This window comes from Dipodomys merriami, unplaced genomic scaffold, assembly GCF_024711535.1.
Source record: "Dipodomys merriami isolate MVZ:Mamm:240054 unplaced genomic scaffold, mDipMer1.0.p SCAF_354, whole genome shotgun sequence".
NCBI lineage: Eukaryota > Metazoa > Chordata > Mammalia > Rodentia > Heteromyidae > Dipodomys > Dipodomys merriami.
The window spans coordinates 268,576-294,506 of NW_027205093.1; the positions used below are offsets into that span (position 1 = coordinate 268,576).

The 25,931-nt window shown below is 47.2% G+C and overlaps 1 protein-coding gene across 2 annotated transcripts in view; it reads right to left on the reverse strand.

The window, feature by feature from the left end:
• Positions 1-11,369: 11,369 nt before the first annotated feature.
• The window catches only part of Tti1 (TELO2 interacting protein 1), a 42,429-nt gene continuing 27,867 nt past the window's right edge, over positions 11,370-25,931 (reverse strand). For both annotated transcript variants that reach the window (XM_069988325.1, XM_069988322.1), the window contains 3 exons: positions 25,425-25,629; positions 25,052-25,139; positions 11,370-13,406 (listed from right to left, as the gene is read on the reverse strand). In XM_069988325.1, the coding sequence (XP_069844426.1) occupies positions 13,124-13,406; positions 25,052-25,139; positions 25,425-25,629 (576 nt within the window). In that variant the 3' untranslated portion in view covers positions 11,370-13,123. The remainder of the gene's footprint in view (positions 13,407-25,051; positions 25,140-25,424; positions 25,630-25,931) is intronic.

The window sequence follows — 25,931 nt, forward strand, 5'->3', positions numbered from 1 at the left end:
ACAAAAACAAAAACAAAAAAAAACTTTCTCATCGTGTTGAATTCTATCTCACCAAGACTCTAAGATCTGTTTCATACATAGCCCTGGCTCCTGAACTCTCTCCCTGGTGTGTAAGTGGAACATGTTATTTGATGTGCTATGTGCTGAGTGCTTTCACAAGCTACCTTTTGAATTCTCACACCCTCAAAACACAAGCACATCTTTCTGGGGGAAACTGATGTTCAGAAGAATAGAGAAGGAAAGATCAATTTACCAAGGCCATGCATGGATAAGGAAATGAGCTAGCCAGGATTTAGGTGTAGGTTACAGAACTCTACCATTACCAACACTTGCATTTCATTCCATCAGACGATCAGCTGCCCTAGGTGGCTGAAGACAAATCTGCCCCATGGTGCCTCAGCCAGCTCATTTGTCCTGGTCATCATGAGACTTTGGTCAAATGCACTGTGGTTTTTGAGCTCTATATTTTGATGCTGTCCCTCATTCCTAACCCCAAGCAAGAGTCTCTACTTTCCCAACTGCACTTGGAGTGTCAAAGATTTGGAAACGGAAAGTGTTAACTGTGGGCACATTTTAATAAGGGCTATTTTCTAGGTTATATCTATATAAATGTCCCAATTTAATATGCAAATATACTACAAATGATTTAGGGTGTGCTGAGCCCTTTATTGTTCTGTTTTGCAGTTATGTTGATTTAGCCCATAGCTCGATGGTTAATAATTCAGTAAGCAACTTTATTTTTTAATCTTCTTTGTCCTCATGCTTCATCTTTGCCCACATTAAGGGACTTAAGCCTGCATGAAGTTTTTGTTTAATGAACAATCAATCCTGGAATGAGCCCAGCTGAAAAGGGACGTTGTCTAAATGCTAGAAGCAGCTTTAAAGTTCATGATTTTTCACCTTCTTGGTGGGATTCTTGCTTCTATCATAAATATATTGGCAATTTTTTTTCACCTAATAGTGCTTTTTTTTTTTTTTTTTTTTTTTTTTTTGCCAGTTCTGTGACTTGAACTCTGGGCCTGGGCACTGGCCCTAGCTTCTTTTGCTTAAGGATAGCCCAGACCCTGAGTTCAAGCCCCAGGATCACACACACACACACACACACACACACACACACACACACACACACACACACACACACACACACACACACACACACACACACACACACACACACACACACACACACACACACACACACACACACACACACACACAGAAGATCTAAAGAAACTCTATGGCTGCTGAGAACCAGGCCCACTTGGCACTTGGCAGTTCTTCCTGCAGTCCATGAACCTTCATCTCCAGGCACTAAGTAGCCTAAGGGTGGAGGATTTGTCCCAGAGCTGTGGCTGTGATAGGCCACATGTATCTATTTAAATTTAAATTAATAAAATATTCAGTTCCTTAATTATACGAGCACCATTTCAAGGGCTCAACAGATACACATGACTCATGATCACCATATTGGATAGCACAGATTTAGAACAGTCCCATGACTGCAGAAAGTTCAGCTGGGCAGAATGGCCTCCCAAGGAAAACCACTTCAGTTTCTATAAACAGATGCAGGGGGTCCAAGAAAGAGACTAATGATTGGCTGATCATGCTGGGCAGCCCCTAGCCAGGCCACAAGGACCCATTCACCCCACAACCTGGGAAGGAAACAGAAGAGAGAGAAGGTACCAGAGACACAGAGGAAGCTTGAAACATGAATTTTGTTTCAAAGATATCTCTGTAGCCAGGTGCCAGTGGCTCATGACTATAATCCTAGCTACTCAGGAGGCTGAGATCTGAGGATCACGGTTCAAAGTCAGCCCAGGCAGGAAAGTTCTTGAGACTCTTATCTCCAATAAACCACCAGAAAACCAGAAGTGGCACCACATGTAGCTCAAGTGGTAGAGCGCTTGCCTTGAGGTGGAAGAGCTCAGGGACTGCACCCAGGCCCACAGTTCAAGCCCCACAAGGCCCATGACCAACAACAACAACAAAAAAGATATATCTCTGTGTAGGTCCCCCTAAAAGCAGACACTGGGGCATAGATTTGAGGACAGGGGTATTATCAGAGTGCAGTTCTGGGAGGGAAGCAGGAGCAGAGGGAGGCTGAGCTAGGGAGAGAGTGGGTGTATGGCAAAGCAGGTTACACTCTATGTACTAGCCAGACTCCAGCGCACTGGAAAATCTGGTATCTTGGTTACAACAAACAACTAGAAGTTATCCTACCCCAAGGACTAGGGAGCTAGAGTTCCATGAGTCACTAGCTGAGTGCCCACCTAACTCACCAGGACACCTCGCTTGCCAAGTGTGCTGACAGAGGGCCCCTCCCTGTAGGAGGGCCTCAGGTGAAGCCAGCATACATGAGAGAGTGCAGGGCACAGACATTGCTAAAACCTGAGACAGGTGGGCTGAGCACTCAATACTGATCGGCATGAGAATGAAATACCCTTGATCCTGGCCTTACTACACACATGTGCGCACGCGCACACATATGTGTGCATGTGGTCTTCTGCATTTCTTACACTGGCCTCTTCTTTCTTCCTGACTCATACTATTCTGTTTAACCACAGGAACTTTGCATATGCTGTTTTGGAGGTCTGGACCACTCTATTCTTTCTCTTCCCCCTTTCATCTAGTTAAGTTTTACATGGTCTTCAGCTCATGTACCTTGTCCTTGAGAGGGGAGAGAGAGAGAGTGAGTCCCCAGTCCAGGACAAGATCAAGAATTTTTATTGTATGTTGTCCCAGCTCCTGTCCTTCAGTGTGTGGTTTTATTTTTTAGCTTAGTTGATTAATGCTGTCTTTCTTATGAAGGGGATTTTGCTTGTCTAGTTCAGTAATACACAGTAGGTGTTCTAGAAATGTGTATTGAATGGATTGGTGAATGAATGAATGAATTTCAGTGTGATTGACTAAAGAAGAGAGAGAAGGAGAAAGAAGAGAGAGAGAGAGAGGGAGGGAGAGAGGGAGGGAGAAGAGAAGGAGAGGAGAATTTACCAGCTAAAGATCCCAGGAAGAGGAGAAGGCTAATTAGCAATTCATTAGGATCCATTTTCAAGTCTATAGTCAATGCTAATCACTTGTTTGTTTAAAATGGGAAGTTCTGTGCTCATTAAATCCATTAGTAAATGAAAATGTTTCTGGGGAAGTCTGGCCTCCCACCCTGGAGTATGATCTCAAGGACTGCACCCCTCCATTGGAGTCAGCTTCCTTGGGATCTGCTGAGCAGGGCCCACAGCTGGGAACACCCTGGCCTCCTGCCCTGGTCCTCCCTTGGCTGACCCTTAGAAACCTGCCTCCTGGTTTCTCTGAGCTCTTTCTGCCCCTGGAAAATGGATGCAGTGTCAACCTTGTGGCTGGTTGTGAAGGCCGCAGGGACCTGCAATCAGACCTGGCTCAGACCTTGGCATGGGGTCCAATGTGAGAACACCGCTGTTGGAATTCCCATAGTCCTTTGCTGCCCGGAGCTCTGTCCTGTCATCCGCAGAGCTCCAGGCCAGCCAGGTAGCCATTTATGGAAACTGAGGCATCTGCCCAAGGCCTTCGCTCCTCTTCTGTCCTCCTGTCCTCCAGGAAGCTCCCTCCCTCCCTTTCCCCCACACCCTTTCTCTCTCACCCTCCAGTGGGAAATGGTGGCTTCGCCTAGTGGCTCTTTCTTACCTTCTTGCACACAGGGACCTGGTACCCTCCCATCTCAGAAATATCCGTCTCAGGGTTTGGCATGAATTAAGCCCATGTTACCCTCCATGGAGAGTGCTGCTATTTATCCCAATTTACCACCCCACCCTACAGAAGCGAAAGCTGGCTAGGCAAGGTCACCTGACTGCTACATGTGGTAAGTGGCAAGGTTAGGGCTTCAACCCAGATCCAAGCAGAGTCCTGAAGAAAAGCCCCAGACACACATCTCTATCTATGGCCATGCTGCCTGCCACGCTGAGTACCAGAGTACCAGCTGTAGCCCAGGCCCACCTTGGGGCACTCCAGCCTCCCTCCCTGAGGCCTCAGCTGGTCTTTGTCTCCTGGCCCATTGATTGCACTGCAAATCAACACCCTAATGCTGTAGAAGCCTCATCTCTCTCCTTCAGCCCGGAGGGGCCCCTCCTTTTGGGCCTGGCAGGCAAATAGTGCAAGCTGCTCTGCTTGAATTTGGGGTCTCTCCTCCCTGAGTCTCCCGGTTTTCTTTTGAATGAACATCTGCTATTACTCTTGATTGTCATGATTGTTGGAGATTCCAATACAGCTCCCCCTCCCCCAACAGCATGTTGCTGGCTTGGCTTTCTTCAATCCTGTGTCTTGGGCTACACAGCGACTGACCTCATTCTTTGAAAGACACACATTTGTGAGGCACGCACTTAGCCAGAGCTCTCTGGGTGGACGTTTAGGTTCTTTCCAATCTTTTATTCATGCAAACAATGCATCAACAAACACTTTCTTCACCTTCTTTGCACACAGGACAAGTAAATTCCTAAAAGAAGGCCTGCTGAGTCAAATGATGTGTGCATTTACGACTCTGACAGCTGCTGGTGTTCTGTTCCCTCACTCCTCCCCATTTTGTGGAGGTAGTAATGGGGTTTGAACTCAGGACTTCACATTTGCTAGGCAGGCAGCCCTTTACGGCACTGGCTATTTTTAGGATATGGTCTTGCATCATGTCCAGCTATTATCTGGGCCATAGTCAGCTGATTTGAAGCTTCCTGCAATTGCTGGGATTATACACAGGTGCCACTATTCCCTTTCTGTTTCTTTCTGTTGAGATGGACTCTCCTGAACTTTTCTGCCAAGAAGAGAAAGACTTCCAATCTCAGCCTCCAACTCAGCTTGGAGGAGAGGTACATACCACCATACCAAGCTATTGGGTCTGAAGAGGCTCTGAATGTATGCTCAGGCTGGTCTTAAACCTTACTCCTCTCCATCTCAGCTTCCCAAGCTGTTAATCTCACGACCTGGGAAGGTTGTGAGCCACGAGTGCTTGACTGCCAATTCTTGCTTTCTTTCTTTTTTTGTCAGTCGTGGGGCTTGAACTCTGGGCCTGTCCCTCAGCTCTTCAACTCAAGGCTAGTGCTCTACCACTTGAGCCACAGCACCACTTCCGGTTTTCTGAGTGGTTTATAGGAGATTAGAGTCTCACGGGTGTTCCTGCCTGGGCTGGCTTTGAATGGTGATCCTCAGATCTCAGCCTCCTAAGTAGCTAGGATGGCAGTTGTGAGCCACCATGTCTGGCTACCTGTTAATTCTTTCAAAATGATGTAGAGAGCCAGGTATGGTGGTAAATTTCTTAATCCCAGCATTTGAGAGGCCGAAGAAGGAGGATCAAGAGTCTGAGGCCAACTTGAGCTCCACAGTAAGACTCATAAAAAGATAAAAAATCCCGACAGCATTTTGTTGTTTGCTGTACTGCTGTCTACTTAGGTAGCCAATCGCCCTCCTTCCTTTAGTTCCTTCTCTCTCCTTCTCTTCTTTCTTCCTCTTCTTTCCTCCTCCTCCTCACTCCCCCTTTTTGTGCTGGTATTGAAGCTTGAACTCAGGACTTCATACTCTTGCTTAGAGCGTTTTTGTTTAAAGCTGGTGCTCTACCACTTAAGCCACACCAACACTTCCAGCTTTTTGCTAGTTATGTGGAGATAAGAGTCTCTCAGATTTGTCTGCCCCAGCTGACTTCAAATGATAACCCTCACATCTCAGCCTCTTGAGTAATAGGATTAGAGGTATGAGCCCCTGGTGCCTAGCCTTTTCCTTCCTATGTTTGCTTTAGTAGAATTCACATGTAGGGCAGGGGATGTGGGCATGTTTTGGTCCTTTATGGATGGGTGGTTAAGTGCCATCATTGGGTTAGTTCCAATCTTTTGCTTCTGGTCTTTGAGATATTACTGTGAAGCTTTAGCCCTAAATGCCTGGCATGTACAGGACACTCAATTTTTAATAATTTATTGCAATTATAAAGGTGATCTACAGAGGGGTTATAGTTACTTCAGCTAGGTAAAGAGCACATTTCTTTTTGGACAATGTCACCTCTTCCCTTGTTCTCTCCCAGTTCTTCCCACCTCTCTCCACCTATAAGTTGTATGCTTATTGAGTACCACTGCTGTATTGGTTCACCCTATGTCCCACAGTTTCTGTGTCCCACCCTCCCAAAGAGAGACAAATGAACAAACAAGACAAAAAGAAAACAAAAACAGCAACAAAGAAAAAAAAAACGTTGTTTCCATTTCATGAATGGAAACATTCCATTTCCTTTCACTAAATATTTTACATGAGCAGAGGCACATTGGCATTGGGCTTTTGTGTCCTTCTCTTTAGAGTATCCTCGTTTGGTTTCACTGTGTGGACACTCAATATCTGTGAGGTTTTGGGCTGAGAATGTGGCTTAGTGGTGGAGTGCTTGCCTGGCACACATGAAGCCCTGGGTTTGATTCCTCAGTACCAATACACAGAAAAGGCCAGAAGTGGCGCTGTGGCTCAAGTGGCAGAGTGCTAGCCTGAGCAAAAGAAGCTCAGGGACAGTGCCCAGGCCCTGAGTTCAAGCCCCAGGCCTGGCAAAAAAAAAAAAAAAAAAAAGATGAGGTTTTGTCAGTTTGGCACAATCCTGCAGGGGACAGCTTCTGCAGGTGTATCTTGCCGTACAGGCACACACTGCTCCGCTGACCTCAACAAGCTTGTACCCTTGCACACACCATCTCTCATACTTACAACACTGTATTACCAAATCACACCATCTCTGGAGATCGATCCAAACCCTTCAGGTAGTGGGCAGGACAAATTAAGGCCTGGGGAGAGGAAGGAAACACCAAAGTCCCTTGTGAGATGCAGCATCATCGGATTCCTAGTTCTGGCCTCTGTGCTCAGGGCAAGATGAGAACCTGGGGTGGGGTCCGTATGGCAAGAAGGGGCATGATGGGCCCCCTGAAGATGGGGTGCATCAGGGTGCACCCCTGTGCTGCGGGCAGTGCTAGGTCTTTCCCACCACTTCTCCAGCCCCTCCTCCTCACCCCTTGGTGCTCATCTTTTCCCTTGGAAACGGGAAGAGTCTGAAAGGCGCTTTCCTCATTCCTGACTTCAGATCCTGCCTGTGTGGGAGGAAGCAGAGGACAAGAGGACACTCGTGGAGAGAGTAGGCTGAGACCGGGGAGCTGGCAAATTACATAAGGAGGGAAAATGGGAGGGGGACATGGAGGCAGCCATCCATCAGGGCTTATTAACCCTTACTTGTCCCCAAAGCAGGCAGCCCCAGAGGCTGGGCTCAGACATTTTCATCAATGGTTGGGCACCGAATGCCTTGAAGCGAGGAAGGCATGGCTCCTTCCTCGTCCTTTGCAAGACAGGCTTTGTACTCTGGGTAAAACTGTCGGCAAAGGTAGACCAGCTCCTAATCTAGGAGATGATTCCTGTGGGAAATCAGGCTGCTTTGGAAACGTAATTCGAAAAGCTGCTGCATCCAAACTCCAGTGGTGGTGGTGGTGGGGTGGGGGTTGGGATGGGGTGGAGAGAATGCCATTTATAAAGCAATCAGCGCTTGGTCAGAGTCCACCATCACTCAGAATTATTTTCTGAAATCTGGCCTCTCTTCCTTACTCTGGCAGAAAGGCAATCGGGGCACTTGGCTTCCAATCAAGCCCAAAGCAGTGCACTGAGGGGGGAGCCACACAAAGGCAGAGGGGCCCTGCATTGTGCATCACGGCTGGAGGTGCAGGAAAATCTGTTTCCAGGGCTTCTCCACTCTCAGAATAGAGCCCAGGAAGCCTCATCAGAGGCCCTATTCATCTCGTGTCTTACTTTTAAACTTTAAAGCACATATTTATGTGCCTCAAGTTGCTCATGAACCAGGGCTTGTCAAACAGTTTGGGGGTTGATGGAAAAGGTCCATTTTCTCGTACTGGGACTTTCAGAAATACAGTTTCACTGCCAGTCTTTCTCCTTTCCAGTTTCTCCTGTATGCTGCCATAGGACAAATCTTCCTACATTTTCTCACTTATTTGAGACCCTTCCAAGGCCCCCCTACCTGTTTCTTATAGCTGGGATCCTCAGATCGGCATTCAAGGACTCCTGTGAATATGGCCTCAGTTCTGAAACCTCCAAACAACCTCCACCCCATGCCATACATCACAGGTAACAGATGCAGGTGGTGACTGCCTGCCATTTCCTCTTCCTCTCCCTGGCATCTCCTTCCCGTATTCACATTGATGGTGAGCTATCCTGACCTCTGACCCTAGACCTGTTCATGGGAATACTGCAAATCAGCATTTGGGAAACTCTGAGGTCCAAGAGTGCAGGAAAGAAAAAGCAGAGAAGAAATCAAACCACTGGCCTATTTTTTTTGAGGCCTTTGAGCTAAAAAATTATTTTTGCGTGTGTATACTGGTCCTGGAGCTTGAACCCAGGGCAGCTTTTTGGCAGTTAGTTGGAGATGTTTTATGCACTTTCCTATCCAAGCTGGCTTTGAACTGTGATCCTTAGATCTCAGCCTCCTGAATAGTTAGGATGACAGACATGAGCCACCCATCAGCCATCTGCCTGGGTGATTTTTGTATTTTCAAAAGAATGTAAAAAGAAATCAAAGATGACACAGAGACCTCTGGCCTGCCCAGCCTCACAGCTGGCCTCTGCCATGACTGTCACCTGGCACCTGTTGCAGGGGATGATAACGCCTGCTCTGAATTTGACACAGGTCTGATCTGATGAGCATGAATCCTTGGGCTTCAGCTGGAGCTGCTCAGAGGAGGCATGACTCCCAGATGTGCTAAGCAGAAAGAACACAGGCCTAGGACTGCTGCTGGTGGCGTGTGGACACTTCAAGGAGAAAGGCTGCTGGAGCACACAGGTAAGTCAGGGAGAGCAGCATCAGAGGGTGGAGTCAGGATGCTGGGTGTGCCCTGTGGTATCTGGGGTGGTCTCCTGTTACTCCAACAGGAATTAGAATGCATGTCGTCACTGGCAGGTGTGCCTGTGCCTTTGGGTGTACTTTCACCTCTCAGCCTGCCGCATCTACCTGTCCTACAGGATTTCCCTTCCTCTGAGAAGCTTTCCATGGTTCTTTCTCTCCCTCATGCAGTTCCCTTAAGTTCCAGGGTGGGTCATGCTGGGAATTAATCATAAACATCCTTAATTAAGCCAGTCTGAGAAGAATGTGGCTCATCTTTAATAAAGCTATGGGCAGCAGGCTGGCAAATAGGCAGGAAAGACAAAGCCTGGACACTGTGGGAGGTGCTTTATAGACATTATAGCACTGATACCGGGAGCACCTGCAGGAAAGGCAGGAGCAGCAATGCCATTTTGGTGATGGGAAATGAAGCTCAGAGGTCAGATGACCTGTGCAAGGTCACATAGCCATTCAGGGGAAGCTAAGAGTTCACCTCAGCTCAGATGACCTCCTGAGTCCCCGCGTTTTTTTCCACACGATGGTACCTCCAGAGGACCACGGTTCAGGGTCCCTAGCCAGATGTGCATGAAACTTTTAGAACCTCTTTCTGCAGCCACACCTCAAACAGAGGTGTCCAAAACTCAGAGCCTACTGCCTTCTGCGTATGCTCTTACTCACCCCCTAAGTGCAGTCACAGCTGTACTGGTGCTGGTGCTAGAATGCCTCAAAAGGGCAGTGGGAGAGAATCAACTGTGTGATGAACATATCAACAAGGCCTACTCTGAGTCAGCCTTACAGGTTCAAAAGTAAAGCTGCAGGAATAACAACAGAGAGGCACTATGATTGGTTTTGTGTGTGTGTGTTTGTATCTGTGCGTGTGTGTGTGTTGAACTCAAGGCTTGGATGCTGTCCCTTTGTTTTTTCGCTCAAGGCTAGTACTCTACCACTTGGAGACACAGCTCTACTTCTGGCTTTTTTCCCCTCTTTTTTTGGTACTTAATTGGAGATAAGAGTCTCATGGACTTTCCTGACCCAGCTGGCTTTGAACCATGATCCTCTTCAGCCTCCTGAATACTAGGATTATGGGTGTGAGTCACTAGCACTTTTTTTTTAAAATCAAGTGCAGGAATCAAAAAACAAGAGGTCAGGACACCTTCACTCTGAGGAAGAGGTTGGGGTTTGGAGAACTGTGGCAAGCCCTCTGACCCTCATCATCACCTGGACAGCTCCCCAATGCTCTTCTGCCACTCCTACGCTACTGCCTGTCACATCCCCAGCCACTAGGGGAAGGAAGGCCATTTTAATGTCTAGGGAAGCAGCTATGTAATGCTCGACAAGTCACGCCGCCTTTCTGACTTGTTTTCTCATTTGTCAGGCCTGAGAGATTGAATTAGCCATGGCTCTGTGCCCCTAGTGGAGCTGGGAACACAGCTCCTTTCACCAGCCCCTCAATTAGAGGGCATTTCTCTTCCCTTCCCGAAGGAAATCATCCCAGAGCTCTAGAAGTGGAGGAGAGCGAAATGGCATGGTGCGCTCTCATGGGCTCTTGGCTGGGGTTCCCTCAGGGTCACAGGGGCCTCTGGAACTGCACAGAATTCTGTGAGGTCAACCACATGAGCCCTGCAGGCAGAGAGGGTGAAGTGCCTTCCAGGGTGGCAGAGAGGGAGTGGGAGAGGGTCCTCAGATTTCATCAGAGGCCTGAGGGACCCACATCACAGATCAAGGAGATGTGCCCTCTCCCTCCATCTTTCCAGGTGGAGCACTGAGGGCCCTGGATGAGGGGTCCCTGGAATCTAACTGGCAGAGCTAGACCAGAGCCAGGCTGCTGCTACCTGCACCCCAGCCAGACATCCTGCCCTGGTAGGGCAGGCCCTGGAGAGATAGGGACAGGCTGGGGAGCCTTCCTCCCATGTGTCCCAAGCTTGGGGCATCTATGTTGCTGCAAGAGTTGCCCAGCTGGTGCTCTGCCATGCATCTAGTGAGGGAGCTCTTACAGTTACAGCGCATGCGTGGGTAACCTTGCATGCCTAAACTTACATACTCTGTGTTCAATTTCTCAGCTAGGAGAAAGCCAGGTATCCGTTCTGCCTTTTCTTGAGAAAGGGAAACCTCATTTCACACAACTACCCCAACTAAGAGCAAGCAGGCATGGTAGAATTAGGCACATTTGACAATTCCTGATGAGTGCAGACACCAAAGGCTCTGCTGGCCAAAGTAAATAATGCTACCTATGGACAACCAAGACACAAGACCAAGGGGGGAAAAATCAAACTCAAGACTCTTGCTCTGTCTTCCTCCCAATTTACAAGAAATACAGGTGACAGGAAGAGGCTGTGAAATGACCCCCACAGGGATGCAATCAGTAAACCTGACTGTAGGAAATGCTGCAGGATAAATGAGTTCCTTTTCCTCACCAAAACACACAAAGGAAGGAAAGAGAGGTGCAGGGGGAATCTAGAAATTAAAAAGGATTAAGAGATTTATTTATTGATATCTATAATATATCTATTTTGATCCTGATCTAAATACACTGAGAAAATAAGACCATGACTGAATATTTGATGATATTAAGAGATAAATCTTATTTTTAAGAGATATGTTAATAGTATTGTGGCCATACCTTTAAAAAATTTTGGGTGGACCAAGTGTGGTGCAATACACCTAAAATCCTAGCTATTTGGGAGACAGACAGTCTAGCCAGCTCAGGCAAAAATTTAACAAGACTTTATCTCAAAAAACAAGTTCAGAGGCTGGGAATGTGGCTTAGTGGTAGAGTGCTTGCCTAGCATGCATGAAGCCCTATGTTTGATTCCCTAGTACCACGTAAACAGAAAAGGCTAGAAGTGGTGCTGTGGCTTAAGTGGTAGAGTGCTAGTCTTGAGCAAAAACAGCTCAGGGACAGTGCCCAGATCCTGGGTTCAAGCCTCAGGACTGGCAAAAAAACCAAACCAAAACAAGTCCAGCTTGTTACAGGTGGCACATACCTGTAACCCATACTACTTGGAATCAAGAGTTAGGATTGGAACCTGAGGTCAGCTTGGGTAAAATTAGCATGAAATCCTATTTGAAAAATGACTAAGTAATACCAAAGGGACTGTGGTCATTGCCCCAATTGGTAGAGTAGCTGCTTACCAAGCCACAAGACCTTGAGTTCAACCCCTAGGACTATAAACAATGAAAGAAAGAAAAATGCTTGGTTAAGACAGTTTGTATTTGCCTGAAAATAATGAGGGTTGGTGGGGCAGGCCTAGGCGCAAAGCAAGGCTGGCCACATGCTGACAGTGATTACCTGAAATGTGAGCACAGGAATTTTTTTTCTTTTTGTCGGTCGTGGGGCTTGAACTCTGGGCCTGGGCGCTGTCCCTCAGCTCTTCAGCTCAAGGCGAGCGCTCTACCACTTGAGCTATCGCAACACTTCCAGTTTTCTGGTGGTTTATTGGAGATAAGAGTTTCATGGCCTTTCTTACCCAGGCTGGCTTTAAACCTCGATCCTCAGATCTCAGCCTCCTGAGTAGCTAGGATTACAGGTGTGAGCCACCGGCGCTCAGCAGCACAGGGACTTTTTAAGGGGGGTGGGTAGGTATTGAACCCAGGGCCTTGACCATGCTAGGCAAGTGCTGTACCACTCAGCTATACTCAAAGGCTATCACCTTGGCTTCTTTACACTATTACCCATAGTTTAAAAAAAAATAAGAAATCAATCTCCTAGTTAAAAAGGTATCCAAAACAATTGTTATGAGTTGGTTGCCTCTGGGGAGGAAACACAGATGGCTTGGGAATGGCTGCTTTGCAGGACTTGGATTTTATACTGTGGCTCTGTGTTACCCATTCAAAAAAAAACCTCATTTAAAAAAATCACCCCATTTAAGTAACAAACTTCAAAGTGGGCTCTTGATCATACTTTTCATCCAAGAAGCGCCTTTACTTCCTTTCCTTCAAAAGAACAAGTTAGATACAACAAATTCGTTCCACCTCATTACTGAGGGGGGGGGGGCTTGGGTAGGGGGCAGGGCTGAGTTCCCAAGGGTCTTAGATGTGATGTTCAGCCCACTGGCCTTGAGCACTCAGGTATGTGCGTGTGCGTGTGCGCGTGCGTGGCCAGTGAGGCAGATGAGGCTGGGGAGATAGCACACTAAGGAGTTAAAAACCCTTAGAGCCACCAGACAATGTCATTTGAAAACATGAGGTATGAAATATAAATAACAGTCAGCTACTTTCCTTCAGTCCAATTTCTAAGCAGTTGTGTGATCGATCAATTTACACATCGATCCACCTTCACCGTCTTCTCAGTGCTGCTGCCCCGGCGTCAGCAGGGTGGCTTGGCCGAGCTTCTGGCTGGCAGGGAGGGGAGGCCGCAGCGTCTACCTGTGATGGGCACCCCAGCTTCTGGAGCAGGTAGAACACATTGGCAGCGTAGGGGTTCTGTTGTGTGGGGGCCCCCTGCAGCCGCACAGGGTGGAGGCGGGGGTGGGAAGGTGTGAAGTGCAGGGGGCAGTAAAGCTGGTTCAGGAGGAGCCATGTGAAGTCAGGGTCCACTTTCATCAGGTGGAGGAAGACGCTGTGGAGAGAGGCCAGACATGAGTGGGCAGGGTGGGGAGGCAGGAGTGGAGAAGGGAGGGACACCCCAGGGGCTGTTTACTGAACTCTCAAGAAGAAATTGATCCCCATAGCAAATCACTTCAGATAACAGAACAAACCAGTTCCTAAGACAGTACCATTAGGATGGCCCCAGAGCCCAACAGAAATAGGGGTAAACGGTTTCATATCCATTGGCATAGAGTAAAACAGTAATTAGTCCGAGGAGAACAATATTGATATTAAACAAGCTCTTGGCAAAGCTCCAGTGGAGTGTTAAGCTGGAGTTTTTGAAAAGGAAAAAGATGACAGGACCTACCCTTCACTACAGCTCAGGAGCAGGGCTCCGTGACCTGTTGGGGGCCCTCGACAGGCCTCCCAGCTTCCTTGGGCCCAGATCCCCATGGGGACCCTGGACCCTTCCTGACCACCGAGAGCCATAGGCAGGTGGAGCCATTTGCCCAGGGGTCAGGTCTGAAAGACTACATGCTCTCCCTAGGCTCAGGGAGGGGCTCCTTTCCTCTCCTGGAGCAGCCCCCACTCGGTGATCTCTGGCACAACACTGAGTTCATCAGATGCCCACCAAGAATGGGGTTCACTGCCTTGACCTGAACTTTGAGTCACAATCTTGTTTCTTCTCAGTTCAGCTCCTATTTCTGAACCATCCACCATATGTCCTGGGGCACCATCCTGGCCGGTCTCCACATACATCTCATGATAGGCTGAGAGTGGCTGGTCAATGGCAGGAGGCCATGCTTCCCCAGCCCAGCATCACCTGCCCCCTCTACTCAGGTAGGCTGCTCCACTTCTCAGAACCCCTTTCCTGCACATATCAACTGCCTGCCCTCTTGAGATAGAGAAGCTTTCTTAGGGTAGGAACCATGTTTGCTCCTATTCCTGGACACTGGTCCATGGTAAGCATTCAGTAAATACTTGCTGATTAAACAGGGTCTCAGACTTACTAGGTTGGCCTAGGATGACATTCCTCCCAGGATGTTTACATTCTATGAGTAGAGAGAGGGAGGCCAAGCGCTTATCACCAAGGTAGAAGAGGAACAGATGAGCAGACCCTGCATCACCAATGGAATCACTGGCCATGGGGATTATACAACTTGTTTAGTTTAGGCTTCTTGTTTGCCAGAGATAGGAGGTACACTTCACTAAAGGTCTTGCTGAGGTTTAAAAGGCAGATCGGACCTACAGAGTCTAGCATGCATGATCTCTATTAACCACCAGCAAGCCAGCCTCTGTATCCATGGATTCAACCAGGCATGCACTGAAAATACTGTGAAAAAACCCACATCTGTACTGAACATATATAGACTTCTTTCCTTGTACATTCCTGAAACAATACAATATAGCTGTTATTTACATAGCATTTGCATTGTTACAAAATCGAGGGCTATGTTATAGAAGAGACCTGAATATCCCCAGATGTGGTATCTGTGAGGGCCCCTCAACCCACCCCGCACTGGATACCCAGGGACAGCTGGATATAGTATCCATTTAATGAATTAAATCTTATTCTTCCCAATTATTCCTAGGAGCCTCTGGCATACTTTTGAGCACCAAGTAGGAATTAAATGATTGCTAAGTAAAATCTAGTTTTCAGGTTTCTAATTTCTTTAATCTGAAAAGCCTGGGTCCTCAGGGACCTGATCTCACCTCTGAAGAGCCAACATTGTTTTCTTTCTTGGGTTTAACAGACTCAGGCTAAGAAGGTCAGGGGAACGGGGTGGGAGGAGAGGGACATTCTGAAAATGTTCTGGGCCTGTTGTATGCCTAAACAATTTGAAGTTCTGTTTGCTTAGAATAATCTTGTGTTTCTAACCTGTGCAGCAGTTACTGGAGAAGTGATTAGAATATTCTAATGCATCGTTTCCACTTCACTGCAGAAAGGAGATGGGGCCTGCGTGGGAGACAATTTTTGTTTAAAAACAAAAATATCTTTGATAATTAGAGTGGCAAGGGAAATGATAAAGAAACGCACCAAAAATGGGAAGTAGATTTCTATTTACACGTGACACAGTTGACAGTTTTCCCTTGGTGCCAGAAACTGTTAGAATGCAAATGGTTTCATTTGATTTTTTTTCCCCCTTTCAAGAACTGGAACAATTTCTCATGCTACAGCATGGTGCTCTCGCTTCAAGGAATATTTTTATCTGGGCAACACGCAGCAAAGTGGTGCTACGGCCCAGTTCAGTCACAGCTGTGCTGTGACTTGAGACGTGGCATGAAAACGTGGCACCATTCATTTTCTGAGCCCTTTTTAGCATGCAAAATGTGGACGTTGTACAAGCTGGCAGCACAGGAAAAGGAAAGCAGCTCTTCTCTTTGCCTGGGGAGGTCTCCAAATAAAATGCAAACAGAGAAGCAAAGTTCACCTTCTTTTATTAAGTAAGGGCTAAACTCTTGGAAGAATTATTTTGGGGTCTAATTTCTGTGCTGCAAAAGGCGGAAATGCCTTGGCATGGCTGGCAGCCATAACGAGTTCATTCTCCCACCTCTAGTGTAAAACAAATTATTTTGTCTTGTGAACCTTCTTCCATTTTTTTCCCCAGAGAGAACCATCATAGCAGCCCATCCTCCTTATAAGTTTGTACCAAGGCTCTGCAGAGAGGAGGTACAGGAAAACTCTTTGGGGTGTATAATAAAAACACTGTTCCAGAAAGAGACAGAGAAAGAGGGAGAGACTGCCCGTTGTCTAAGGAATGATTCTCCCTGCCAACTCGAGCTGCGCCACCCACCTTGGACAGTCTTTAGATGCTCTGAAAAGGGCAAAACATTTGTCTTTTGTCTCACTCTTAATGCCTCCACTCTGCCTTGGTTGGGGACCGGATTCTCAGCCAACAGGTCCTAATTCTGTCTGTCTGTTTTCAGGAAGAAAAGGAAATGTGGCCCACTTGGCCCGCTGCACACCTGATGTGGGGCACAGTCCCTGTGCCATGCAGGCAGATGGCTCGAGGGGACGGTTGTGCTCTCGCTGGGTGAGAGGCATGAAGCCCGCCAAACTCTAAACGTGGACAAATTCTGAACCTGGATGCTTGTTGGTTTCAGCCCCTGGGGGCTGAGACTGAGGCCCAGGAGGTCAGGTCTGGGCGCACTGCAGCTAGGCTTTGTTCTTATCCAGCCTGGGCTGAAGCCGATCTCTCCAGAAAGCCAGGAGCCCAAAGCAAAAGGCCAAGTCCTCACAGGCCCATTCTGCATAATCAGAGGCTCGAAGACAAAGGCAGGGCCTCTGCTTTGGAGTGACTGGAGTAACTGCCTGGAAAATGTCCCTAATACATCTTCACACATGGCAGAGATGGCTGTTGAGCAAGCCAAATGGCCAGTTCTATCTTTTTCAAATCCATAGAGAAACACTTAAAATATGTGTGTGTGTGTGTGTGTGTGTGTACACTACTTAACTCCCAAACAAAAATTTCTTTCTCCTTCCCCCAGGCCTGAATCAGTGGCTCTTGGGAGCACAGTTATCAAGAGATTACCTGGTCCTCAGAGAGAGGGAGGCACTCGGCTGTGCCCCGTGCTTCTGCGTGTCCTGAGGCCAGTGATTATCTCTCAATAACCTGTAGGGCCGTGTAGCTTAAATGATAACTTGACTTTAAAAAATTTAGAACTCGCTGTTAGGCAGTTTCTAAGCAACCTCTGTTTCCATGGCAAAGAAGCCTGGTGTTTATACTGATTTTTCACTTAAAATGCGGTTTTATTGAATTTCACTTCATGCAGGCAGCCATTTCCCTGCACTTCAGCCCCATCTATGATTGGCGGGTATCAGTGAGTACCTAATCAACTCCAGATGCCAAACCAACAAAGGCAGGCACTCATTCCTCACAATCAGGTCTGGGGGAATAGGCTGGGGGGGGACCCCCTGGGGAGGTAGTGGGAGGAGGAAGCTGGTCAACTAGGACCGCTCTCCTCTTTGTAGTTCATCAAACATTTCCTAGTACCCAGTCCAGCCCCTGGGCAAGATCTTGGGATATGAAGGTGGGTTGACAAAGGTGGTTTTAGGGTCCTATGCAATGGGAAAGGTGGATCCAGCAGAGAGGCCCAAGATCAGGAAGGTGAGTGCCATCCCTGGAAATCCTGTGTGAGTGGAGCTGGGGCGGGACAAGAACAGTTCTAAGAACCCTTCCAGTCTCAGTCTGCGGCAGAGTTCTCCAGCAGAGGGCTGGATCCCACCCTCTCTCCAGGATGGTGCCCATGTGCTACAGCAGCACACCTTCTAAAGGGTGTCCCGGCCATCAATGTCTAGACAACATCTGCTCCAAGTGAGCTCTAGAAAACCTCCAGCCAATGGAGGCCCAGCAAAGCTAAGTAAACTGTAACTGAAAGGCAGGGCTCTCGGCTCTCCCCTGTGACAGGCTATTCTTTCTCTGTCAATTACTTGCTTGAGGGATCTGCTGTTCCTTGTCTCTTTCTGGATTTATAAAATGCTCTCATGAGCTGTCGGGGTAAATGCCAGTGGAAAAGGACTTGTGGCATTGTGATCTGCTCATTTATTTATTTATTTATTTGGGGTTTCTAACTGTATTTTTTTTGTCTTTTCTTTTTTGGTACTGGGGATCGAACCCAGGACGTTGCACTTGCTAGGCAAGCGCTTTGCCACTGAGCTACATCCCAGCCCTATTTGGGGTTTCTAAAGAAGTTATTCCGGATGTCTCCTTAGGAACATGATACAGGCTATCTCTATTTGGGCACGATTAAATGTGATCAGAAAATAAACTCACTCGCTGGAAGGCAGGCAAATCCACAAAGCTATTTTAGCTTGCTAGTTGCATCCTTTCTGGCAGAACAGCCTCCACACCCTTCTTTTCTCTGGCCATCTCTTCCCCCATTACTCCGTGCATGCCCAAGCTGCAAATGAGGCTGTGTGCTGTCTTTTAAATAAATGGATGCTCAGGGTGTCGATGCGTCCCAGCTAGCAAGCAGTGGGGCTATGTTTCCATACTCGGTAATTTACTCTAATGGGTCTCGGTTCATTGGTTAACCAGTATTTCAAGCCTGTCCTTTCTTGCTATTCAATTTAGCTATCTTTCCCTGCACGGAAGTCGTTTTTTTGTTTCTAAATGTTGGAAATGGAGGATTATGACTGGAAGCAACCATTTACTATCCAAATAAATACTACCAATTACCTTTGTAGCCATATGTATCCGTTAGACCTAACTATATTTACCTGTTCTAAACCATCCATCTATCGATCGAACTCTACATACATACTCACAGAGACCTGCCTTAAAACATATTCAAATGTAATGAGGGCAGGATTTAAAACCATAAACACCAGTAGAAATGTACGATGCTAACCGTGGCCCTGAAGTACCACAAGATAAAGTATGGTAAGTGCAGTGGAGTGACTCTATTGATGTGTGTGTATTTAAATGGCTAGGTCACTGAGAGGCCCGATCTGTTGCAGACACTTCAGAAAGAATCCAGAACCCTGAAGGGTGGAAATCCCACTGGGCAGGATTTAAAAGCAAACCCTTCCATCTGGCCAGGTCTCTCATCTCCAGGTCCCCAAGGCCTAGATACCATGACAGTACTGGGCACTGATTTCAAAGTGGCCTTCTGTATGGCTAGGGCCTTGGCCCTGGTGACAGCACGCTCAGCTGCACACAGTGTGGCCCATCCTCCTGGAAGGTACATTTTGCCCCTGCCTCACTGGATGATTTCCCTATAACCCGTGCCTTGGCACTATGCCAACAGCCCCCAGCAACTGGAGCCAGAAGAAGCGGTTTGCAGAAGTATACTTCTGTATCTACTGCAAGGATGTTGAAGACTTTACTCACAGCAGCTCCTTGCTCCTCTAAGATGAACTGCAGAGACCTTTTCATAAGGCAAAGCTATGCTTTCTGAGAAGCCTTCTTTCTTTTTGAAGCTTCATTCCAGTAGTCAGTGGAAGCTGCAAACAGATTCCCCTTCCTCTTTGCTTGGTGTATAAAGAAGCACAGAGCCATTTCCAAAGTTGGCTCCAGCTGGGTGCCGGGCACAGGGCACAGGGCTTCTACTCTCTGTTCCCCAGCACTCACGACCCTCAATTCTGGCTTCACATTGGTTCCTCACCCATTCTTTTTCTCAGTGAAGTATTCCTTCACTTATTTTCTTCTTTCCTTGTTATATACATTTAATTTAAGATGTTCCAAGTTGTTTTTTGGAATCAAGGAGGAAGTTTAATGACTAAGTACTATTACTTACTGATTTTAAACTGTGTTATTTTCTGTTAAAAATGAATATAAACAGCCAGGCACTGGTGGCTCATGCCTGTAATCCTAGCTACTCAGGAGTCTGAGATCTGAGGATCACAGTTCAAAGCCAGCCTGGGCAGGAAAGTCCGTGAGACTCTTATCTCCAATAAATAAAAACTAGAAACCAGAATGGCGCTGTGGCTCAAGCGGTAGAGTGCTTGCCTGGAGTTTAAGAGCTGAGGGACAGCGCCCAAGCCCAGAGTTCAAGTCCCACAACTGACAACAACAACAACAACAAAATGAATATAAAAAACTTTACCGAGCCTTGTGATAATTCTAGCATGTTTACTTAAATGTTGTAGAATAAGCTAACTTGCTCAAGGCAACACCACTGCTGAACAGTGGTCACATGATGATTACATTAACTCAGTATTCATCTGTAAAATCTTTACAACTCTCAATACAGTAAATATCTTTTAAATAGGGATGTGGGTATAGCTCGTTGGGACAGTGCATGTCTAACACGGGCAAGACCCTAGCTGGACTCCCAGCACCCACCTTCCCTATCTTTTCAATGAAATATATATTTTATATATATGACAGTTAGGTCATTTCCTTGGCCACTATACTTGGTTCTAAGTTCTGTCATTTATTCCAGCCTCTTAGGTGTTTGAGACAGAAGACAGATCCTGCAAATGGCTGCCCTATGGTATGCCAAGGTTTTGGATAAGTGAAAGCACTTTGAACAGGCAGTGTAGCCACTGGGCTGGAGCTGCCATCAAGAGCATCCTGGTCCCCATCTGTCCCTGAGGATGAAACCAGGTTGTCTGTTACATGACACCATTGAGGAAGCAGGGAAAGAAAGGGCTGGGAGCATTTGGTTTAAGTAGCACAGAGGTCCTTGCCTTTAGATCTGAAACCCGGCAACCCACTCTGTTTGTAATCTGCACGGCAGATGTCTCTTATCTTTGATGCCATAAAATCATGCCTATATGTGCACAGCGAACAGCTTTAGATCTGAATGTATTTTTAGAACAATGGGCCTTGAAAAGAAATACAGCAATGCCTGTCAAAAGATGGATAATAGGAAAGCTAACTACTTGGTCTGGATTTGTCAACTATTAATCAAGTGTCAAAGGGAAAAATACGAGGAGTGCTCTCATTTCCATGCTGGGTACAATTTGAGGGGAAACAGCTTTGCAGCCCAGCCTCAAACAAGCTGCTCGTACCATTTAAGGGAATGAGCTCCTCATTTCAAGCTCAGCTGAACTAGCGGATCACCTCTGTGGCTCCTGATCTGTTCAAACAGAACAGGCCTGTGTGTGGTAGAGAGAGGAGCTGGGCTCCGGTGGGGATGAAATAAAAAAGCCCGCGCCAGTCTGTGTTTGTCCAGGGTTTGAAGGCACCGGCTGGCTCTTTGATGGGCTGGGATCCTACTGTTAGAAAGAACGCAGGGAAGTCAGTCAGCAAATGAACCTTCAAACCTGATCCTGACTTCCCACACAAATGGGGGTAGGGAGAGACAGCACAATTAACATGAAAAAGACCCTTCTGAGATGAAAAACTCCAGTTCATATTTCAGTAAAGACAAGCAGACTTGCAAGCCTGAGTGCCTCTGTGTGTGTGTGTGTGTGTGTGTGTGTGTGTGTGTGTGTGTGTGTGTGTGTGTGTTACACATGGGCAGGCCTTTGGAACAGAAATGCCTGAGGGAAGAGACCTCCTGTCTTGTTTCCTCTATTTTCAGTGCCTAGAACAGGACCTGGCATACAGAAGCTCAACAATAATCTGCAGACTGGACACAGTGTGGACTTTCTAAACACCTGTACCTACCTGTTATTAACACCCTATTTATTGAGAGACAATGAAGCAAAGGACACTAAGTCACTTATTCAAGGTCACACAGCCAATAAGATCGGAACCTAGGTTTGCCCAACTCCTAGACTAGAGTGGCTTACTCTTATACACTGGGGTCAGGCAGAAAGGACTAGACAGGTATCACTCAAACACACACTGAGGACTAAGCATAGTGACATCCAGTACCTGCATGGCCAGAAAGGTAGGGTAACTACTGTTGGCATCCTGTATCTTGAGCTGGGCCCTGGAGTGGGGGATTTGGTAGAGAGACTCAGCAACCTAAAAGCATTCTTTCTTTATCATGAGACTTGTTGGGCATGAACTTCATCTTTTTAAAACCAGATATTGCCTAGTTAGTTTCCTTTCCTTTTAGCCCACAGTGAAGGCTGAGTGGATGATACTGAACCTCAGTACAAGTTGGGGAGACTTAAAGACTGGTCCAAGAAATCTGAGGTGTATGTATTCATCTCAAAGAAATCTGAAGTGTATGTATTCATCTCAAATTTCCTTCATGAATGAAAAGAGAAGCCTCTTGGTCAGAAAGGCACAGAACTGTATGCTGGAAGCTTCTGGGACTACTTGGGAATTGAAGTCAGTCCACTTTGTCTTTATATTGGGCTGAGATGGAGTGTGGCTGATCTGATCTGGTACTTATTATCTAGTGCCTACCTTTACAGACACTGCCGTATTTACAGCTCCTATATGCTGACCCTTGCTCCCATACCTAATGTAAGTTGCTCATTTGTTGTCCTTGGAAATTATTTAATTAGATGAACACTTTGGGGGAAGTTTTTTTTTTTGTTGTTGTTGTTGTTGTTTTTGGCACTGCCAGTTAACAGTGACACCTGGTGGTAACAAGCAGCAAGGTCATATCCAACCCCCACCAACCCCAAGTTGCAAGATTTATGCCCCCTCCATACAAGGCACATTGGCTAGATAAAAGCATTAAACCGGAATGGCATCTCTGTTCTTAGCATTTACAGCCTCGGTTATATCAGCCACCCCCTGATCAATTTCCATTTCCAGAGTTTACAGCCTGGATGTAAAAGCCTGCCACGAAGGCTATATTTAATATGACAAATTAAAAAAGCAAACAGAGGCTTGGTCATTCTTTGGAGCTAGGAAAAGCATGCAGGACGAAGCAGCTGTACTGCACGTGAAGAGGAATGTTCATGAAGAGGACAAGTCTACCTCAATCCCACAATCCCACACAATGAAAGTCTCCACCTGCAGCAGGGGGAGCATAGAGATACCTGATCCCTAGTCCCAGTGCTGCCCTGCTCCCATCTCTTCATAGGGGACTCAGAGCAGCCCCATCCGGCTGGTTCCCTTTCTAGCTCTCTGGCAGACAGAGGAGTAGGAAGGAACTCACAATCTCTGCAGGAAGCTGGTCATCTCTGGAGAGCCTCTGCCTTTCACTGGCTCTTGTGAACCCTATGCAGAGGCTTAGCTTTTGGTCAGCCTCTAGCCCCGTGCCACCCCTGACCCCCAGCTTTCCCTTCTCTGGTGAGAACAGCTGTGTGCATGTCAGTCTGAAGACTGCAGAGCGTACTGTCGGGCAGGAGTGGTGGCAGGGGCTAGTGGGGAGGATTCTGTGGTTGTTCAGGTCATGATATGGTAGTCTAGCCTACACTGGTGCCTGCCGGTGGCAGGGAAGCAGACAAAGGAGAGGCAGACAGGCTTTCTCTTGAAATGGATGTAGGGGTGAAGGAAAGAGAAGAACTGAGGAAAACTAGCCAGCTCTAATGTAGACAGTGGAGACCCCCCTCAGCCCTGGGGCTCATCAGTAGCTGTGGGTCTGACTGCATCCGCACCAGCCTCCATCTCCCTCTCTCCATGTGATGTGGTTCACAAAGCCAGGTTTCCTACTGTTTTGAGTTTCTCCTCCCACTCTTATTAATTTCTGAATCAAGATGCCAAATCAGCTCCTGATCAAGGACAACACTGATTTTTTTTCCCTGACTTCAAAATAAGTTTGCAGATGATGTGTTCGTGAAGCAATCAACCTTGTACTTCCTCCCCTTCCCACAGGGCAAAGAGAGGTCATCTGAGCCAACCCTGAACAAAAATGAGGTGGAGCAAACAAAGGGAGAGGTGTTAGCCATGTGGCCTGCCTGCATATCCCTCCTCTTGAGACACCTTGAATACTAACTCAAGATTCAGCAAGGTCCAATTCCGGGCTTAATTGCTTTCAGCAGCAAAAAGGAGAATTAGAAATGAAAAGATAATGAATTGTGAATATTAGCTAGTTTGATGGCTCTAAACTTGAAGGATGGGATGCGGTGGGTGCAGGAAAAATACAATGAGACAGAGAGTGTGAAAACCAGATCTCCATAACTCTTGGTTGTAGCAGGCACCCAAAAGAATTTACTTTAAGATGAAGTCATTATGTTCTTGGGTTGTGCTTTAAATCACAGCACAATCAGCTGCTGGGTACTGCCCAGCCCAGGGAGGGCTATTTCTACCCTAAGTTGGCTCTTTAAGGAATATGAATGACTGGGAACCAGAAGCTCATTGGGATGCACCCCATGCTCCAGGAACCATGACTGATTCAGGGCCTAAGCAATGTGAAGGGAAAGGGACAGAAAGAAAAAAGGCTACTGGGGAAATCAAGAGCAAAAAAATTGTGAAGACAATAAATCAATTCAAAGATATTCCCCACACTCCCAGAAAAGGCAAGGTTTACGAAAGGGAGCAGGCAGAGCAGCGGTGGAGCTCCTTGGAGAATGGGGTGTCTCTGAACTCCCACCCCACCCAGGAACCAGGGCCCTCTCCCTAGACCCTGGGACAAGGAGCTCTGCTCTCACAGAGCTGGCAGGTCAGACAGCATGGCTGGCAGGAAGCCGGGGGCAGGCAGTTCCAGAGGACAGGCTGTTCCCAACAGGAAGGAGGGCTTGAAGAGGGGGCCAGAGTGCACTTTAGGTCTCAAATCTGGGGATGCTGCTGTGCTTGTGAGAAAATTTGCTTATGACTTAAAAGAATGGAAATTAGCTTTTTTGCTTAGAGGTGGTAAGCATGGGCAAAAACTCCTGGAAATTAGAAACATATAATTTCAGAACCAAAAAAGGCCTGTCCAGTGGTTCTTAGCATCCTTTAGGTCACCAACATCCTGCTAGACCTGGCTGAATGGTGTGAACTCTAGAAAAAGGCACTCTCTGCATACACATCCAATCTTGCAAACAATTTTTGCACCATCTCTGACCCTCTGTGGAGTCGAGTTATGGCACATCAGTAATCCAGTGCTTTTGTCTTCCTGAGGAGGAAGCTGAGGCATGGAGAAGTGCCAGGTCACTGGGTCATCAGGAATAAAACTGCAGACAGGAGGGGGCCGAGTCCCCTCTAGCACATGGTCTTTCTGCTTTGTGCCCCTTTGGAATTGTTGCTGACACTGCAGTAGAAGAAAAGGTTACTTGCAAAAAGACACACATCTAGTAAAAAGACCATCTTTGGGCTGGCACAGCTGAAGAAATCATCTTAACCTGGCAAGGAGAGGGGAAAGAGAGCAGAGATTGCCTCAACTCTGCTCGCCATTAGCAAATCATCTATAATTTAGAACAAACGTAAAGAGATGTGGGTGATCAAGCAGACGTACCTCCTGGCAGCCTCTTGTAATTTCACGGGCTGTTTGGTGCTGAGGTAAATCAAGCAGGCATCAGCCACTTTATTCAGGTCACCCTCACCTACAGAGAGGAAAAACAAAATAAGCAACGGCCCCCAGAACGCATTTGGGACAAGGAATAACCAATCACTGTCTGGGAGAACAGGAACAGCCGAGTGAGCTGTTTCTTGAATATTCTCTGAGCTCTTTCCTCCATTCTGTGAGGCAGGGCACAGGGTAAATGGATGAAAGGGGCCAGAGCAAACTGAAGGAGGTGTATGTGAAGGGACGTAAGGAGACACAAACTAAACTAGGCAGAGTGTAATGGAAGTGTGTCCAGGTGAGGTGAGCTAAGCTAGGTACCTACCTAGATCCAGGCTCTCACAGAGGGGTCCCAAGCCCCACAAAACGGCCAGTTGCAGCTTGAAGGCCAGCGTGTGTGCGTAAACTGGTCCAGCCCTGGCACTGATAGGCGCCTGGGTGGCTAAGGAGCCAGCCAGCTTTGGTAGGACATCTTTGCAGAACCGGCTCCGTAGGAAATCACCACACGTGCCTCCCAGCGTCTGCAAAACCTGCAGAAACAGACCCCAACCCAGTGACTGAATGCTGCCAAGGCAGAAGAAGACAGAAGGAGGCTTGGCAATTCAATTCTATCTAGGTCTCTACTCGGAAAAAAAAAAAATAATAGAATTACAGCTGTTAATTCCTTGCCCACAGTTTGTGATTCTGACAGTTATGAATCTGGCGGACTCTGCTCCCCAGGCATGGCTGCTTCTATCCATAAATACAGATTACATGGAGAGTAATTCAGAGAAAGCATGGGTTAAATGAATAATATGATTAATACCTTGATTTTCTTCTTTTTGGCTAAAAG